This window comes from Anser cygnoides, chromosome 19, assembly GCF_040182565.1.
Source record: "Anser cygnoides isolate HZ-2024a breed goose chromosome 19, Taihu_goose_T2T_genome, whole genome shotgun sequence".
Classification (NCBI taxonomy): domain Eukaryota; kingdom Metazoa; phylum Chordata; class Aves; order Anseriformes; family Anatidae; genus Anser; species Anser cygnoides.
In genome coordinates, this window is record NC_089891.1 from 4,289,224 (window position 1) to 4,306,220 (window position 16,997).

General features: G+C 58.6%; 1 protein-coding gene across 7 annotated transcripts in view; it reads left to right on the forward strand.

The window, feature by feature from the left end:
* The window catches only part of SEPTIN9 (septin 9), a 129,622-nt gene that overhangs the window by 57,817 nt on the left and 54,808 nt on the right, over positions 1–16,997 (forward strand). The window contains exon 1 of one of the 7 annotated variants that reach the window (XM_066980051.1): positions 7,009–7,169. The exons of 5 other annotated variants lie outside the window; for them this stretch is intronic. In XM_066980051.1, coding sequence (XP_066836152.1) covers positions 7,115–7,169 — 55 coding nt within the window. In that variant the 5' untranslated portion in view covers positions 7,009–7,114. Of the gene's footprint in view, positions 1–7,008; positions 7,170–11,514; positions 11,972–16,997 lie in introns of those variants that run through there. One more of the 7 variants, XM_066980048.1, reaches the window with a different exon arrangement.

Genomic DNA, 16,997 nt, shown 5'->3' on the forward strand with positions numbered 1-16,997 from the left:
GAGGCAGCGGGATGGCGAGGGGCGGTGGTGGCAGCCGTGGGATGGAGCGGGGCCACCAGGCACAGCCTTGGCACGGGGTGCCCTGGTGTGGCCGCCTTTGGGCATGGGACACGGGTCTGCAGCCGAGTGCGTGCACGCAGCCCTGCCAGCTCGCTCCTTCCTGCAAATTCTCCCAAATCAGGGACTGCTGGGAAGCTTTCAGGAACGGAGAGGCCTGTTTCCAAGGGGTTCGATGTGCGGCTGACGCTCACCTCCCCCTTTTTGCCTTGCGACCACCGTAGTGCACGCATGGTGGGAATGGCTGGGAGCGCTTCTCTACCTCTGGGAGCAGGCGCCCTGACACCTTCTGGAGCCAGGGGCACCCCACAAACAAGCAGGAGAGCTTTGCGAAGGGGAACACGCCGTGCCGTGCGTGTTGAACTCACCAGGGGGTGAGCAAGGTTTCTGAAGCCTCTTGTTTCCATTAAAATGTCTGTGCTGTCACGCAACCGGGCTTTCGTGCCTGTTTGGTCTTAATATTAAAATGGAGTGGTTAATAATTAATACTTTATTTAATAATTGAAGTAATTAAGAAGGTTTTCTGCTTGGATCCTAAACCACTGCACCTCCCGTTTTCTTAAGAAAGACTAACCTGAAAATAAACGAGGAGAGCAAGGGCACGAGGCTGGGGTTGTTTTCCCTGCGTGAGGCTCAGGCAGATGCGATTCCTGACCCTCTTCCCATTTCCTTCCCGTGCAGGCGTCCCCTGACGTTTAATCAACACCAGAGAACTGCGCTTCCCTTCCCAGGCACCGCAGGCTCCCAGCCCTCTCTGCCAGCGTGCTGGGGACCCCGTGGTCCGGCTGGTGGCGGGGGGGGGACATCTCTGTCCCCATACGCCTGCTGCCGTGGGCACTGTGCCTCGTTCCTTCCTAGGGCTGGCTGTGCCCCACCTCGAAACCTGTTTGGCTTTTTGCCCCCTTGATTTTGTGGAAGTCCCGGTATTACTCCCATTGCTGGCTGTTAAAATCTTCCTCTAATTTCCAGCCCGCAGCTCTTAATGCCCTGTTTATGTCCCAGCCCTGTTTGGGTTTGGATTGAGGTTTTTTTTTTGTTGTTGTTCCCTTGGTAACAGTGATCTTTGCCCGCAACACCTCTTCCCTGCGGCGCATCCGTGTGCGATGTTTCCAGCGGTCACATCCCCTCCCCTCCCAGCCCTCCTTTCTGCCCGCTTTCACTGGTGCTGGGTGGGCAGGATGAGTCAGGACAGAGCATTACTGATTTCCGCTTTGCTGCTGAAAGTACCTAATTTACTGCATTTTAGGAGCACCCTCGCTTTGTCTGTACCGCGTCAGTGGCTCGCGGCCGTGTCAGGACCCCCGGTGCAGCAAGGTCCTTCCCGCTGCTTCCCTCTGCTCAGGAGCAAAGACTTTGCCAAAAGCCCTTTAGGTACTGACCTTCAGTCCCTCTTCCAGATTTCATCTGTTTCTGTTTTCCAGGCTCCAATGTCATCCAGATTTTATTTATTTATTTTTTTTCCTGCAGCACCCGGGCTCTGTTTTTGCAGCCGTGGTTTCACAGCTTTGTGGCACCGGGGGATGCGATCTGGCTGCGTTTCCTTTATCTAGAAAACCAGTCAGTTGTCCAGCAGTCTCAAATCAGCAAACCCGTTTTGCACTTTTTTTTAAGCTTTTCCCATGATCTTAGTTTCCTTCCAGAGGAAGGGAAGTATGACTAGCACTGAAATATGGCTGTCCTCACTGTATTTCCCACTGCTTAGGAAGCAGGAAGGGTCTGAAGTCCTGTGAAGGAGTATTTTTTGTGACAATTCCTGTGTAATCAGCAGGGCTGGGTTTGTGGCGTCATCTACATGAAAGCCTGGGCGGAGGCGATGGGAACCAGTGTCAGGGTTTCCTTCCGGTGTCCCCCATGTCCCCTGCCAGGCACGCTGCCCCTCTCAGGGAGCCCCCCAGCCAGGTCAGCTCTTCCCGTGAGTTTATTACTTGCCAGCTCCCCATTTCTGAGCGATGGATGCTGTGTGCCTCAGTTTCCCCACCTGTAAAATGGTGATCATCGCACCTCTTCCTGGGGGATTGGCAACAGAAATGGTTTTGAGCAGAAGCGTAGGAACTCAGAAGCTGCAGGAAGCACACGAGTGGAAGGGAAAGTAATTGCAATAGCTTTTTAAAATGTATTTATTTGCTTAGAAAGGTGTGACCTGCCATTCCCTCACTTCCAAAATCTGCCTTGTTTGGGTTGTCATGCCTTTGTTTCTACATGTTATCCTGCATTGATGCTGCCTGTCTGAGAGGAGCTGCTACCAGGGCTGTGCTGTGCTTAGGGACAAAATGATGCCGTGGGGACGTGGGTGGTGGGGGCTGGCACCACGAGAGCCTCCACTTACACATAACACCAACCTGAAAAGGCTGGGAAGGGCATTTCATCCTCCATCGGCAGCAAGGAAAGATATTGGTTTCTCAAAAGAAGCATTAGGTAGTTAATAACAGTATTTAGCTGCTCCTGCCTGGTACTTTTGGTCAGTGAGTCTCCAAGCATTTTATTAGAAGCGGCCACAGCTTTAAAGAGCTCTGTTTTCTAATTAAAACAGGAGGAGGAAAAGGAAGATGCTGTGGATGAATTACTTGCTTTTGTGAGCTAGATAATTTGATTCATGCAGCCACAGTGACTCATGCCACCTCGTCTGACCAAGTCTGATGCTCATAACTGCAGCAGATCGTGAGAATGATAAGAGAGCTGCTCAGAAAAACCTCGACTTGTGGGAGGAAGAAAATCTGCCCCAATACCTGCGTTCTTAGCAACCTGCGAGCAGACTGTACAGTGCTGCTCAAAGCTCGTGTGTGGATAGGAAAGTCCCCTTTCTGCCCTCGCCCGTCTTGATGAGGGATCTTGTAATGCCGGTGCCTTCCCTCTCCAAAAAAAATGGCATTTTTTTCTCCCATTCAGCTTTTTCTCCTTGCGGTGACTCCTAGGTTTTCTCTGCATTGCTGGGGTTTCACCAGCCTCGGAGAAAGTGGCTGCAGAAGAAGGGTTTGGAGAAAAATATTTAAAAAGTCAGGACGATAGCGCTCCTTCCATTAGTGGCAGCACAGCAATGGTGCCACGGGGGCAAGGGTTGAGGTTTCTTGCCAGCTATCGCGGCATCGTGCCACTTTGAGCTGGGTATCTACAAGTAGATGATCAGCAGATTTCACAGGCTGTGTTTTCGGGACAGGAAATCACTTCTAGGCCAGCAAAACAGCTTTGCAGGAAGCTTGCTGCTCATCTGAAAAGCAGTGGCGGTGGAAGAAGAAGGGCTGAGCAGTCAGTGCCCTCGGTGGCCTGGGTTAGTTAGGGAACTAGGTGCTGTAGTATGGTGAGCAGAGCCACTTACTTTGAACCCTCCTGCAGCCGGTGGTTTGTAAACGGGGATCGTGTCTTGGGCAGCAGTTACTGTGTGAGATGTTCCGGAGGTCCCAGCTAGCAGGGAACTCCAGGTGAGTCCTGTGGTTAATAAACCTGGGTGAGACCCTTGGCTGTGTCAGCAAGGGAGCAGCAAGCACGAGAGACTTGCACTGAGAACAACACAAGTGTACCGTGTTCCGCCCCATGTTTTAAAAGCAAATCCAACAACAAACACTTGTGGAAAATTGGGACAAAGGAGCAAGAAAGCTGAATAAATGACTAAGAGGCCAAAGAAAATACCTGCCCCGGAGGACAGAAGGAACAGAACCCGATTCACTTACCGGGAGGAAGGTAGGTGACGTGAGCAGCGTGGGAGAGTGTCACCAGCAGGCTCAGGGTCCTTAGTCTCCAACATCTGCCAGGGAAGGGCAAAGCAGGGCCTCGCCGAAGCTGAATTGGGATGAGCAGTACCACACGTGCTTCTGAGGTGCTGCTGGGGAGCCCCAGGAAGGAGCTGCAGGGAGATGGATGCTCTGTCCCGTGGGGCTGGGTGCTCTCTTGCCACCTGTAGGGTTGCCTGCCTGTCCAGCACCTCAGCTCAGCACAAGCTTTGGGGTTCAGGGTGTAGCTAGCGAAGCAGAAGATGTGGTATTTGGTTGTTACGTGTGGACTGGACGAGTGAGTGATTTTTTTAGTCTTGTGAAGCCTCTGGCAGTGGCTAAATCAGATAAAAGTGCATGAAAATCTCCAGGAGAGAGAAGGATGGGCTTGTGTCCCCCGAAGGAAAGCCTGCTCCTTCACCGCGTAGCAGGCGCTGGGGTTGCGCTCTGCGGGGCGAGTTGCTTACATACCTCCCTGCTTTAAATATTTGCTGTGAGAACTCTGGCTATTCCTGCGATTAGTCGTGGTGCTTTTCCATCTTCCTCTCCCCCTCCCAGTGCCTTAGGTGCACATGGGTGCAGTATTTACCCTTCTGGCAGCTGGTTGTAATGAAAATGAACTCTAATAGTCAGGTTATTACTTGACACTTCTTGGGGCCATTCTCCAGCCCTGTTGACTTGCTAAACCTTTATTAGCAGCAGGTATTAGATCCAGGGTGATTGCAGAGTGGCACAGCAGCCAAGCCAAACTGCCTGAACTCTTCTGCTGGGAAGCTTTGAGTATCTCAAGATGGGCAGATGTCACTGACGCTCACTACACGGGATCAATCAAGCAATATATATTTTTTTTTCTAGTGATTTACTTCTTATTGCCTCCAGCAGGCCTCAGAAACAGTCCCCATCACCGTGCCACACAGTTCCCCATGGGACGTGGAGCAGAGGGTGCCACCAAGCTCCAAGCAGCAGGCCTGTGCTGAATCTTCTGAGGGTTATTGGGGGGGGGGAGACTCTGAACATTAAAAAGTGTGCTCAGTCCTTCCTAACATTAGCCCTATCGTATTTTTTTCCTTTTTACAGTATTGTTTTTGAGTTTGTCTTGATTAGTTCATTTTTTCCTTTTAAACTCGTTCTGGAGCCTTGCGATGAGGGTGCAGCAGGATCTGATGATCCTTACCAGCCTCCACAACAGCCCAATGTCGGTAACAGCTCCGGCAAGGGAGTCATCGACAGCTCCTAACAAAGCAGCTTTTACTCCTCTGGTAGCTCAGGCTAAATATCGCCAGCTATGTTTTACTCGCTTGGAATGGACTGCGGATGTGACCTGCATGCTAGCATCTGGCAAGAGAGAAACAAACCCACTTTCTTCTGAAAGTCAGTGCCAATGATGCAGGTCAGCCAGCACAGGGTCGGGTGTGACGGGGCAACAGCCGCTGCTCCTGCGAGCCTGCGAGTTGACGTGAGCACGGCACAGACCTGGGACAGAGAGCTGCAGCCCCCGCGGTGAATCCAGGTTGGTTCTTGGTCTCCTCTAGGAAATCCGGAGCAGGTAGGGCGTCCAGGCAGTGGGACTGTCAGGGAGACTTGCACCGATGTGTTTACGGACAGCATATCATGCGGGGATGTGTTTACATTTCCGTATTTGCAACTGCGCGGAGGTGCAAAGTGTGCTCCTCGCTGCACTGTTGTGGTGTGTTGGTTCCTGCCATCACCAAGTATGTAAGAAATGAAAGAGCTGAGCGCTTTTCTTTGTGAAAGAAGAAGAAAACCACTGCCTCTGCCTTAGAATACCATGCTTCTATTTTAAAGGTGCGTTCTCAAGGCTGGCTGAACAGTTCTCATGTTTTAAAATAATGCCTTTCTGTGTATTAAAACCTCAAGCTATTACCAGTATGTAAAACCTGGCTCAGGAGTGCCTTCTATTCTCCTATTATTATTATTTTTTTTTTAACATGGAATTTCTTGAGTCTGGGAAATCGGTGCTGTTGGTTTCATTTTCTGGTTCACATACGCTGTTGGAGAGTCTGTGGTGTCTGCAGACTTCTTTGGAGGTGGGAGGGCTGTAAAATTAAAAGTATGACACATGTGATGAAGCCTGCACTTTCTGCAGTAATATACAGTAACAGTACCACGGCTTTGCATAGTATTTCTTTATGGTTCACCCCAGGTGGACTAAAACCCAAGCCCGTTAATTGCGCTTTTCCTGTTGATGTGTCTGGACGCATTTTCAGGGGTATCATCACTTTTAAAAGATGTTACAAAAGCGTGGGGTGGGGAGGATAAAAAGAGAGGGTCAAGAGGGCGAAATGTGAATCGGCGTGGGAGGGGAGAAACATCCGATGACGAGCAGAGGCGCACAAACCCAAAGAGGGCGAGACGTGGCGTGCAGGCTGATGTGCACGGCTCATGTCAGTGCCTGGAACCGACGTGTGCCTTGCTGCCCCGGGTCAGAGGGAGACGCTTTTGGTGCTGCCCCGAGCCTCCCCTGTTGCGTTGGTGCTGATTTTCCAGAGCTGCGGATGCGGCTCGGGGTCGGTAGCGCCGGGTGCCTGCTGGTAGTTAGCGCTCTGCTTCGGGTTTGGGAAAGAACAAAGAGGAGGATTGGGAGAGCTGCAGGGGTGGCACTGAGGAGGGCTTGGGGGTGCTTGAGAGCACCCGTGGCGTGACCCAGCAGCTTGGTGCCACCGCTCTGGTGGGGTGGCCTGGGTGGCTCGGTGAGGGTGCCACCGCCCGTGGCAGCCGCTGGGGGCTGGGAGGGACCTCTGGAGGATCCCTGCTTAGGGCCAGAAAAGGGGCATCCGGAGTCCTGTTTAGGGCCAGTAAAGGGACCTTGGGAGGAGCCCAGCTGAGGGCCAGCGAAGGGACCTCCAGCGTCCTGCTTAGCACCAGCAAAGGGACCTCCAGCGTCCTGCTTAGGGCCAGCAAAGGGACCTCTGGAGCCCTGCTCAGGACCACCGAGGGCACCTCCGGCAGCCGAAACCACCCCCTCACCCCCCCCAGCGGCACCCCCCGCGCCCTCCTCCCCCCCGGGGCTGTGCGTGTGGGGCAGCCCTGAGACCCCCCCCCCCTTCCCCAGTCCCCCAACCCCGCTCCCTCTCTTCCCCCAACCCCGCTCCCCCAGCCCCGTTCTCCGGGGGACCCCCCCCCCGTGCCCGGGGCCCCTGGGGCCGTGCGGGGCGGGCCGGCCGGGCTGACGGGCGCGGGGAGCAGCCAGTGGGCGGCGCGGGGCGGGCCGGGCCGGGCCGGGCCGGGCCGTGGCAGCGGGCCCGGGGCCGCGGGGAGGCGGCGGCTGCCGCTCGGCCTCCGCCATTCATTCGGCCGCGGGAGGCGGCGGCTGGAGGCAGCGGGGAGGAGGGATGGCCGACCCGGCCGTCAACGCCCAGCTGGAGGGCATCATCTCCGACTTCGAAGGTGGGGGGGCCCCGAGGGGAAGCGGGGGGGAGTGGGGGGGGGGGAACGGGTAAAAGTTGGGGGGGGGGGGCGGTGGGTCACCGGCGTTTTGTAGGGTTTTGAAACGGTGAGGGTCGGGTGGGGGGGGACCCGGAGACCCGCCCGGGGTCCCACAGCTCTGCCCGGGACCCCACAGCCCTGCAGGGACACCTTAGCTTTCCCCCGGGGTCCCACAGCCCTACTAGGACCCCACAGCTCTGTTGGGGTCCCACAGCCTTACCCGGAACCCTACAGCCCTATTGGGGTCCCACAGCCCTACCAGGATCCCACAGCCCTCCCCAGGACCCTACAGCCCTATTGGGGTCCCACAGCTCTCCCTGGGGTCCCACAGCTCTCCCTGGGGTCCCACAGCCCTATTGGGGTCCCACAGCTCTCCCTGGGGTCCCACAGCCCTATTTGGGGTCCCACAGCTCTCCCTGGGGTCCCACAGCCCTATTGGGGTCCCACAGCTCTCCCTGGGGTCCCACAGCCCTATTTGGGGTCCCACAGCTCTCCCTGGGGTCCCACAGCCCTATTTGGGGTCCCACAGCTCTCCCTGGGGTCCCACAGCCCTATTTGGGGTCCCACAGCTCTCCCTGGGGTCCCACAGCCCTATTGGGGTCCCACAGCCCTTCCCGTCCCCATCCCATCCCCTCCGACCCCCCAGAGCCGCAGCCGCTGCCTGGAGCCGCCAGCTGTGCGGGTCCAGCTGTGCAGGTCCGGCCGTGGGACTCGGGAGGGCTGCGAAGGGGGAACGGGGATGAGCTCGTGCCCGGCTCTGCCTCGGCTCCGCGGCTTTGTCTGGAGGAGCAGCGCTGCGCCCCGCTGCTGGCTGCTAACGCAGGGTCCTGCGGGACGCCTCGCTTTCCTGCTTTGCCCCGGTTGCTTTCGGTGGGTTTTCAGCGGGTTTTCAGCCGAGGACACGCGTGTGACGCAGTGAAAAGTTTGTGGATCCCCGGGCGTTGGCCCTGCAGTTGATTCCCAGATTTTGGATGCAAACGCAGCTATAAAGTAGCTGTGCTGCGGGTACTGGATCTGAGTTTCAAAAACGTCCGTAGCAGGAGCTGCCTGCGGCAGAAAGCTTTGGGTTTGTCTTGTGGCACGGCTCCAGCTGCCTGATAGCGTTGCACCGCTCCCCGCTGGGGTATCTCCTTGCAGTCCCCAGCGAGCTGGGGGGGAAGATGCCGGCGCCCCGGGCGGCTGCGGCTCTTGCCCAGCGCCTTGGGTTTTCAGGGAAGGGACAGGAAAACAGGCTCGCGGAGGGGGTGCTGCTGCCAGCTGTGCGGGTTAAAGGCGGGCGAGAGGAGCGGGGGGGATTTGTCTGGAGCAGGCATCGAGAGGGCGGTTCGGGGGAGCTCATCTTCCGGAGCGGAGTTGTGGAAAAGCAGCAGCAGCGTCCCTGCACGCATGCACTCCCGCGTCCTGGCAGCGACCCAAGGCAAGCTTCGTGCAGCGGTTTTTAGCAAAAAGAAAAAAAAAAAAAAAAGAGAAGTCGTAGGGATCTGGGGGCCGCGATGAAAGCTTGTCCAGGGGCCGCGTGCGTTGCGATAGGCTGAGACAACTTCACCGCCTCCTGGCTAACTCCTTCGTGCTTTCCATGAAGGAGCAAAGTATTGTTTTTCCTGCTGGGTAGATGAGGAAGCCGAAAGCCCCGCGGTTCCTCTTCCAGGTTGGGCAGGAAACGAGTGGCAGGGCTGGGGTGTCAGCAGGCTGCTCCTGGGCTCTCGGGTGCCCTCGTCCTAAGATGCGGCCGCGTCTGCCTCCTCTTTATGCGGCCCCGGGCTCTGCCGCAGCGCCGGGGTGGGGGCGGAGGGTTAGCGGGAGGCCGAGGGAAGCCACATCCTGTAGGAAGGCCGGGGCCAGCGGGAACTGGGACAGGGAGCAGCCCAAATATCCGCGGGGTTGTTGCCCCAGGGCTCACGGGGATGTTTGTGACCCTTCTTTGGGGACTGGGGAGCGTCCCCTTGCAGGGCTCCGCACCGCTGATGTGGTTATATCTGTGGTTATACCAGGTCTCCTGCCTGCCCCTGTTGTGTTTAAATCCCCGAGGAAGGAGTAATTCCCAGCTTGGATATGGTAAAGGCTCTGCTGGGAGCCCTGGGGCTGCTTACTCCGGGCCATGCGTGTTCCTTGGCGAGGCTGAGCCGTGTGCGGTGCCACTCTACGGTGTGCGGTGCCTTGCAGCCCCTGCCTATGCCCAGGGAGAGGCTGAGGAAACAGCAGCCCTGTGCAGCTGCAGCCAAAAAAAGGTCTGCCCTTGCCCTTGAGCAGGGATCCGGGGACTGTTTCACAGGTCAGTTAGTTCTCTGGGCTGCACAGCAGCATCCCTACAACAGGGCAGTTAATGACTGCCAGGGGGGTATCTCAGCCTGTGGCTGGGCAGCCAGAAACGCCACGAAACACCAGGTCAGCCGGCAGCCAGAGCCCCCTTGGCTCTTGCCAGTCACACACCAGCGCCTCCCGACCCACCGGGGTTGCTCCTGCCGCCCTTCCTCCTCGCGGCTCTGCGCGGTGTAGGACCGCTGGGCTCCAGCGGCTCTGGGGCTTGGCTGCCATCTCCCCCAGCTCTGTGGGGGATGCAGGGGCCTTTTCGGAGAAGGGAAGAGTACCAAATACTCGTAGTTTAGCAGGCTGCGTGCTGTGTGCCCGGCGCTGCGGGGGGGCCAGCCACATCCAGGCGGCAGCGTGCCCACCTCGTGCTGAGCCTGCAGGCGCCGCAGGGGAGCCCTAACCCCGCTCGTTCCGCTGGCAAGGGCTTCCCCACCTTCAGCTGGAGGAGAGCAGCGTTAGGTCTGCGGTTTGCCAAGCTTTGCAGGACGTAAGTTACAGGTTTATAGATTTTGGCAGGTCTTCGGCAGCGCCGCTGGTTCAGCCGCGGCTGGGCCAGGACTTCCCAAGCTCGCCTCTGCCGGGGCTGCAGGAACCTGCCGCAGCGGGTCAAGGTGGGTGGTGGGACGTGGGCAGTGTGAGCGTCGTGTGAAGCCCAAACCATCCTGATCCTGCTCAGGGCGAGCGGTTCTGCAGCGTCAGTGTCCTCGGTGTTCAGCTGCGGGCCCTCGCTGTGGGACTGCAGAGGGGAGGATGCTCCCCTCGCTGCTGTTGGTTGCTTGTGGTGCTGCAGGGAGATAACTCCACGGTGCGGGCCTCCTGCTTCCTGCTACGAAGTTAAAAGCAGCGTGTGCGTGTGGCCTGCTGTAAGGGGGAGAAGAGACGAGCTGCTCTCTTGGGAGCGAGGCTGCAGCCGAGGCTCCGGCGTGCTGGAAAGCGCTGATGGCGCTGGCAGCGGCGACGCCGCGCGCTCTTTGCCAGTGCTGTGGGTTAGCACCAGGCTCCTTGCTGTGTGATGAGGCTGAAGCACAAAGTTTCCCAGGAGATGCAAGCTGCGAGTGGCAGTCGGTGCCGAGCGGGGCTGTCGTTGCAGAAATCGCCGGGTAGCGTGGCGGGGTCAGGCGCGACTTCCAGGGCTAGAGCCTGGGCTCGCAGCTCCGCTCCAGCAGAAACCGCCAGACAGCCTTCATCCACAGCGGTTAAGCCCCTGGGGAGCTTTCCCTGACTTACTCGTTCCCCTTGGCCCAACTCCGTGGATCTTGTGAAATCTGGGATAACGTTAGGAAGCCGAACCCCAAGCAGCCGGTGAGTGACGGGCTCGCTGGTGCCCAAACCTCGGCTCTGTGGGGCTGAGGGCACGGGGCTCCCAGCCCGCCAGCACGCCTCATTGCTGCTGGAAGGCTTCTCTCATCATCACTTCTGTTTTTCCTTCTCTGCTGTTGGCACCTTCCCCTCGGGTACACACTTCTCGTGCTGCCCGGCGAGCGCTGTTTCTAGTAGTTCAGCCACAGGCTTTGTCTCAATGAGGTCTTGAGTTGGGCTAAGTTACGTTGTGGTTTTGGGGGTCATTAAAGAAAAGAGGCGGCCAGGTTGCTTGCAGAAATTGCCTTTTCTGTGCCCGTGAATCTCACGGGCTCGTCCTCAGGGCTCTCCCGAGCAGAGACGCGGGTGGCTCGGGGGGCTGGCTCGGGGCTGGCGTCCCTGCCGCTCCCGGCGGCAGCTGCTGCCCGTGGAGGGCTCAGCCCCGCTGCTAATCTTAGCAGCAGCCCGCCGGAGGGATGGTCACGGTGTTATGTGGGTGATGTGCCTCGAATTCAATACGGGGAAAGGCCCCGGAGCGGGGCTGTCTCGTGTTTCCCTCAGCGCCCCCCTGGATCCAGGCTCCTCCGTCCCTCCCGCGGGGGTTTTGTAGGCTCGGCTCTCGCCGGGGCTCGCAGGCGAGGGGCTGGGCTGGGGGCCGGGCTGCGTGACTCACGGCCCCGGCTGTGCGGAGGCTCAATGCCTGGAAAAGGAAATGCAAAAAGATCTTCGAGATTACATCGCGGATCATCGCAACCCGGGGAGCGAAGCGAAGCTCCTGGACTCTGGTTGTTGCGTTTCCTGGGCCATCCCAAAAAAAGCTCATCCCGCAGCCGGTGCATCCGATGCTTCTTACCGCCGGAATGGTGCAGTTGGGGCTGGCACCGCTCTCCCAGCTGGTCGATCAGTTGTGTCCCGCTCCAAGACAGCCACCGCCTCCGACAGCCCCGAAGATGAGCTTCACAGACACTTCCGAGCCCGAGACAAAAGGACGGGCTGGCCGGGAGCTTTCTGCCCGATCAGCCCGTGGGGGAGAGGCAGGAGCTGGGGAAGGTGCCGGTGGGACGGCAGGAGCTGTGCCTCCCCCAGAGGAACCGGCCTTTCACGTGCCGAGTGGAAAAACTGCATCTGCCTGGCTACAGCAGCGGAGACCTGCAGTTGTGGCTTGTTTTCTTTTTTCCCCGTGCATATTTAGTTTCTTGGGAATACAGAGGCTGTGAGGGAGTGGGAACGGGAAGAACAGGACGTGGATCTCTCCATCCACGTGAGCGGGGCTCTGGGGATAGCCTCTGGCCCCGGTTAGGACGTAGGATCGTCCAGAGGTCGTTGTTTATAGCCAGCTTATGCAACGAGGGCTGGGCTGCGTGTCCTCGGGGACGGGCAACCACCGCAGCGCGGAGCAGGGCGTCCCTGGCGCCGTGTCAGCGGGGAGCGTTTCCAGCGTCGGCTGGTAGGGGCGAGCTCCTGCTGCCCGTCTGAGATGTGTCCTGGGCAAAGCGAGCAGGGTGTCGCAGTAATTAGAAAGGAACCTTTCAAAGTGCTGGAGGGAAGGGACAGAGGGTGGACGGGTCTTCGTGCCAGGGCCAGGATAAATGCTTTGGCTGCACAGCACTGCTGGTGCCTGGAGGGAAGTCAAGGTTTAGAGCACGTCTGCCGGGTGCTCGCTGGTCTCTGGGATCTTGGTAGCATCTTTCCCTGAGCTAAAGGCTCACCTGAAACGTACTCGTTCTGCTCTGCTCCTTGGTACCTCCCGTTGGTGGTTTATGGCAGCAGAGAGGGGGAAGCGCTCCTGGAGTGCTCTGGGTCACGCTGTTGTGTCCAAGGGACCACGTCCACATCCCTTGGCTAACAAATGCCAGCAAACCTGCTGCTGAGCGAGCATCCTGACGCCTCCGGGTGCCCTGTGGCCCCGCTGTCTGCTGCTGGTTCCATTTCTTTTCTGCAGCCCTTCCTCGCAGGGAGCCCCTCAGCCCCTTTTCCCAGGAGCCAGACGCCAGACAGCAGCCACGAGAGCCTGCACTGGGACTTGTCATAAATCCAGAGGCAATAATGGAGGCTTCAGAGCCCGTAATCACCCCAGATATTCACGTTTCTAGCTCTGATATTTGATACTTAAGGCGCTGTCTTTCTGCAGTGCCATGACATAGGCTCTTCCCCTTCCCCTCCCTCCCTCCTCGTGCTGCAGCGAGCCCTGCAGGGCACCTCCTGGCCGTCAGGGCTGGGCCGGGGAGGCAGCAGTGATGCCGAGTCCTCGTTTGGAGCCCGCAAAGCGAGCCGATGGGTCTGAGGCCGCTTGCTGATGGGGCCGTGTCTTTTTGGTGGGGGCAGTGTCCATCAGGGGCCTCTTTATGGGGCAGGGCCGGGTTGCACCGCCGTGCCCTTTGGCACAGGGCTGGGGTTGTGTCGTGGCCACCTCTTGTTCCCCACTTATAGGGTGCCCTTTGGTGCTGGCACCCCTCTGCTTTGTCTGTGGGGGCACGGCACCCACCCGCTGTGCCGCTGAGCCCTCCCTGCCCCAAAGGGGCACCCTCGGGCGCTGACCGTGTGCCTCGTTGTCCTTGGCTCGTTCCAAAAAGCTGCCCCCCGATGAAGGAGAGCTCTCAGCTCCCGACGCTGTGACTCAGCCTTTTACCGTGATCGCTTCTGCGAGGCTGTTGGACGGCGCTCAGCCCTCGGGGCTCCTGGGGACGCCTCGGAGCGGGGACCACGGGTCCCTCCGGGCCGGCTCGCGGCTGGTCTGGTGGCAGTGCCGCCTGTCCCCTGCGTCCCCCAGCGCTGCGACAGAGGCCCTGGTGGTGGCACCCGAGTTAAGGTCACGTTGGCCTGGGGACATCTCCACGAGGTGCTGCTGCTCCTCGGGTGGCCCTGCAGACAACGGCCGGCACCCGGGGGTGGTCTTGGTGTCGGCAGCACCAACGCTGGGGAGTTCTTTGGTGTTATTTGGGCGAAGCTGCCGTGGGTCGGTATTTGGGGTACCTGCGCTCGCAGGTTGGTTCCTTGGGGTCAGCAGGAAGGGAGCTGTGTCTGCGGTCACCCCTGGTGGAGGTGCCCCCCTCCTCTAACCGTTTGTGCTGATTTATCCTTTTCTGTAGCATTTTAACCAGCGTGTTGCAACTCCGCCCGCCGGAGCACGTTATCAAGCTGAGATTTAATCACCTAATGATTTAATCAGTTTAATCACCTGGCGCCCTGTCCCCGAGGCTCGTTGCCCACCTGAGTCACTCCTGATGTCCCCTCTGTGTGCCTGGCCGGGGCCGTGACTCATCCCCAGCCGCGTCTGGCAGAGCCTCTGACGCCGCTCAGTGCTTTTGGCTTCCTCAAGGCAGCTGTGCGGGGCCCTGCTTGCTCTTAACCCTTCGCAGCGTTGGTGCCCTGCAAGCCAGCGCCGAAGCTGGCGGTGGTCTGGGGGCTGCAGGACTGTCTGCATCACGATTTGGCCCCCTGGGCAATAACTGCAAAGCATTTTAGAAATCCCGGCGGATCAAACCAAAGCCGCAGTCCCCTGGGAGGCAGGGAGGATTTATTTCCCTCTTCCCTCTCCCCTCCTGAAAGGAAACTGGAGCACGGACCGGAGGCAAAAGCTGTGCGGAGAGCCAGTAATGCGATCTGTGGGGCTGGGTGCCCTGTTCTGCGCGGGGTTGTCTGCGCGAAGCCGAAACATTCATTTCATAAGGGAAGTCAAATAGCTGGTCAGATCTGGAAGCATTTTGCTGAGGGTTAGTGGTTATTTAAAACAGAGTGCAACGGAGAATCGAAGCTAAAACCTTTCTAGAGCTCCCTTATAGGGACTGGAAATCTGGGATTTTGACTTAATCTGAGTGTGGATTATTATTTTTTTTTCTATTCTTAGTTCCAACTTTGCTCTTGCGTGCTGATAAATGGCTGGGTCTGCTGCCTCGCTCTCTGAGGCTGTCTTTGTAATTTGCTGAACAGGAGCGAAATGCTGCTCGAAAGGCTTTGGTTAGCGGCAGAGCTCTGAACTTGCATTTATCCCCAAATTTCCTCCCTAATTCAGTTCTTGTTACGGTTTGCACGGTTTACAAAGCACTGCATGGTGACAGCGCGTCGCCGCTGATGTCTTCCTGTGTCAGGCCGTGAAATCTGTGGAAACTTCTCATTAACGCTGGTTTTGAAGTCAAAGGAACGGTTTGTGTTCGCATAAACCATTCACGGCAGCAGATCACGATTATATAGGTGTGTTTGTGGCAGCAAACCTGTTTTTATGGCAAAAAAAAAGGCACAAAACCTCTCGGTGCAAGCCCAGGGCAGGACCCAGCAATCCTGACCTCTCCCCCGCCTTACCCCAAATGACCGGCAGCTTTGGGAAAGTCGCTGAAGCTTCTCGCCTTTGTTTCCCCAGAGGTAAGAGGGGGACCCGAACCTCTTGTGCTGCTTCGGAGCTGCGAGTCTTGAAGCTCGTGAAGCCCTTGGGAGGGCAGCGCTGGCACGGGGGCTCCGCAGGCTGCCGGCTCTCGGGACTTGCCCGTCCCAGCTGGGTCCTGGCACTGCCGGGAGCCCCCTGCCGCGAGGAGGGGTGGACGCGTGCCCCGCTGCAGGAGCTTTGGGGCTCGTGCACGCCGTACACGTGGCCTGTGGGTGCATGCAGAGCATCGTGCTCGTTCCCGTAGCCGAAGCGTCTCGCTCCTGAAGGCGTCCTGGATGCTGTGGGTGCTGGTAGCTCCCTGTCGGCATCCCGGGCAGTGGTTTTGGGTAAGCAGCGCTAAAAACCAAAGCCGGGTGTCCCCACGGTGCCACGGGGAGGATGCCAGCGGGGCCAGTGGAGGCAGGGAGCTTCCTGCTGCCGGGGGACGGGGCTCCGGGCAGCTGGGATGGCCACGAACAGTTACTGGCATGGGGTCTGGGGGGGCCTGCTGAAAGAGGACACCTGCGGCCGCTGCCTCCCCCTTTTTCCTCCCCGGGAACAGGAGGTCGCCATCTGGTAGCAGTTTAGAGAAAGTCAGCGCTCTGAAACGAGCCCATTGTATCGTGTGAAACACCGGGGCGACTGGCTGGCCTATTCCCATAAGGCTCTTATGTGTCTGAAAGCGCAAGGAAAGCTTTCAGTGCTTAAGCAAGCAAGCAAATGTAACCCCTGGGTTACAGAAACCATGTGAGGGGCAGAGGATGTTTAATGGGAAGCAGCTCAGCACCGCGGCAGAGCCCGGGGCTCAAGTTGCAAAGCAGCTAGCGCAGGTCCGGGAGGAGCCAGCATCCCTCTCTGTTTATTTTGGTCTCCTCCAGAGCTCTGTGCATAGAGGTTTCCTTGCGTAAAGCATCCCCTCGACTGTTACTTGGGGTATTCTGTTTAAAAGGAAAAGGAAAGAAAGAAGGAGCAGATGTCGCTCTGCTGACGGCCCCTTCCCACGTGCTGCCCGGGGCAGGACGAGCCGCGTCGCCCCCGGTTCCCAGCACCCGCAGGGATGCTCGGAGCCCTGGGGCAGGAGCCACCGAGCCCTTCGTGTCCCCCGGGCGCCTTTGCCTCGATCCCAGAGCTTGGGACGTGGTGGGGGACCCTCCTGCAGGGAGGGGAGCGATGAGATGTGACCCCCAACCTGGAGGGGAGCAATGAGACGCGACCCCCAGCCCTGCCACTTGCCTGTGGCTTCTCTGGAAACTCTTGGCTGTTGTCGTACGTGCTTCTGGGGTCTGAACCAGACCTCCGCCCCCTCGCCAGTTTGCAGGATCCCCCGAGGAGCAGCTTTAACCGCTGCCGGGACCTGACCGTGGTGCGACCGGGAGGGCGCAGCAGCCATGCTCTGCAAGCATCCCCAGCACACAGCGGACGGGGACACGAGCGCTTCACTGCTTCTCTGGCGGTGCTCGAGCCCGGGATGAAGGCGTGCGTGTCTTGTCCCCAGCGCCAGGCTGCCAGGGAGCAGCCCAGGGGCATTGCAGCCGCTTGGCTCGAGCCCCCTGGGTGGCAGAGGCAGGGCAGAGGGGACGGGGGCACCGGGACGGGACGCGGCCGTGCCAGGAGGGGCGCGGGAGGGAAGCGGTGATTCCAGAACGGGGCTTTAAGCAGGGGGAAAGCATCGGCAGCAGGAAGAAATCGTGAAACTTGAAGTACGGATTTGCTTTCTTCCATGTGTCAAAACATTTTCGGAGGATAAAATTACTTCGCAGAGCAGCGACGGCCCCCGCGCGCGCTGGCATTTAGTCCAGCGGGGCTGCCAAGCTGGGGGG